At 38.8% G+C, this 1,258-nt stretch overlaps 1 protein-coding gene across 1 annotated transcript in view; it reads right to left on the bottom strand.

Moving 5' to 3' along the window:
- The window catches only part of Tpr (translocated promoter region, nuclear basket protein), a 70,184-nt gene that overhangs the window by 34,576 nt on the left and 34,350 nt on the right, over positions 1-1,258 (bottom strand). The window contains exon 3 of the mRNA XM_026789591.1: positions 17-182. Coding sequence (XP_026645392.1) covers positions 17-182 — 166 coding nt within the window. The remainder of the gene's footprint in view (positions 1-16; positions 183-1,258) is intronic.

Raw genomic sequence — 1,258 nt, 5'->3', positions numbered from 1 at the left:
AAGCTCCTCTCTTTACCTTTACCAGTTCTCTGTGAGGACTGAGAAGCAAGCTGGACTTCCATATTGCTAAGGTGCTGTTTCAGTGTAGCATTTTCCTTTTGAGCATTTTTTAACAGTTCTTTTGTGTTCAGGTGAAGATTTATCTCTGTATCTAGCTGTCTCTTCGTATCTAACAGTTGAACCTGTAAGAAACAAATGCATTAACAGTATAAAGATGATCTGTAAGTTCCTATGTATCTAGAAGTTAAAAGAAATTTCCTAAGGATCCTTAGAACCCCTACTCAGTAGCAAGGGTAGACTCCCTGAAATTCTTTAAAAAAGACAAATCCCATGTTACCGTCATGATTTCTAGTGTAAGAAGAATAGCCTAGCTTACTGAAATAGACTCTGCAATTTATCACAAGAAAGAAAATGATGAGACTTTGGCAGTCTAATTGAGAACATAGAACTTGAAAGTTTCTGGAGACCAAAACACATCTCTAGTTCATGCTACAGGGTAGCAGAGATAAACTGTGCAGAGAAAGAGAACCCTGCAGCAGAGGACAACTCTTCAATGTCCAGAACACTGGAGATGTGCATGTTTGTGAAATTATCACAAGTCAGAATGAAGAGGGCCTAATACTGAAAGTTAAGAGTAGCCAAATGGGGGGAAAAATATTCATTGCACCAGAGCTAGTACTTTACAAAGGGCTTGCATTAGTGGTGAGGAATAACTGAATCTAAACCAAGCACCACTCTGGATCTGCGTAATACATCATGAAAAGCAACACTGGGAAGAAACAACTATTTTTAACTTTACTGCCCTTCAGAATAAATCTCAAGAAAACTCCAAACAAAACATTCAGTATCTAATTCCTACGGTCAGAAATTCTCAGGACTACTGCTGTCAAAAACGTTTATCACGAGCTAGTGTGGGTCATGAAACAATTACAGCTTATGGCGATTGATAATTCAGATGTCAACCCTCCAGAAAAATTATTCTCAGATGGAGCGACCCTGCCAGGTAGGGCCTAAGGATCACTGATTCTAAAATCTCTTCTCCTTACAGGAACCTTGAAGTGATATAAAGATTATAAGAGCTCATTGGTAAAAAGTATATTTCTATGGTGTATGATAAGGTACTGAGCCATTGCCATGGTAAACAAGGTTCCTAGAATTATAGACTCTAATCACATTAGGGAACGGGAGTGGGTAGCATAGTGCCGAGTGACAAACTTTGAGACATAGGTCTATTATCAGCAGACTGGCAAGTGAAGAA

The sequence above is a fragment of the Microtus ochrogaster genome, unplaced genomic scaffold (assembly GCF_000317375.1).
Source record: "Microtus ochrogaster isolate Prairie Vole_2 unplaced genomic scaffold, MicOch1.0 UNK24, whole genome shotgun sequence".
NCBI lineage: Eukaryota > Metazoa > Chordata > Mammalia > Rodentia > Cricetidae > Microtus > Microtus ochrogaster.
The sequence above is the reverse complement of the archived record's forward strand: the minus strand, read 5'-3'. Positions and strand labels throughout refer to the sequence as shown.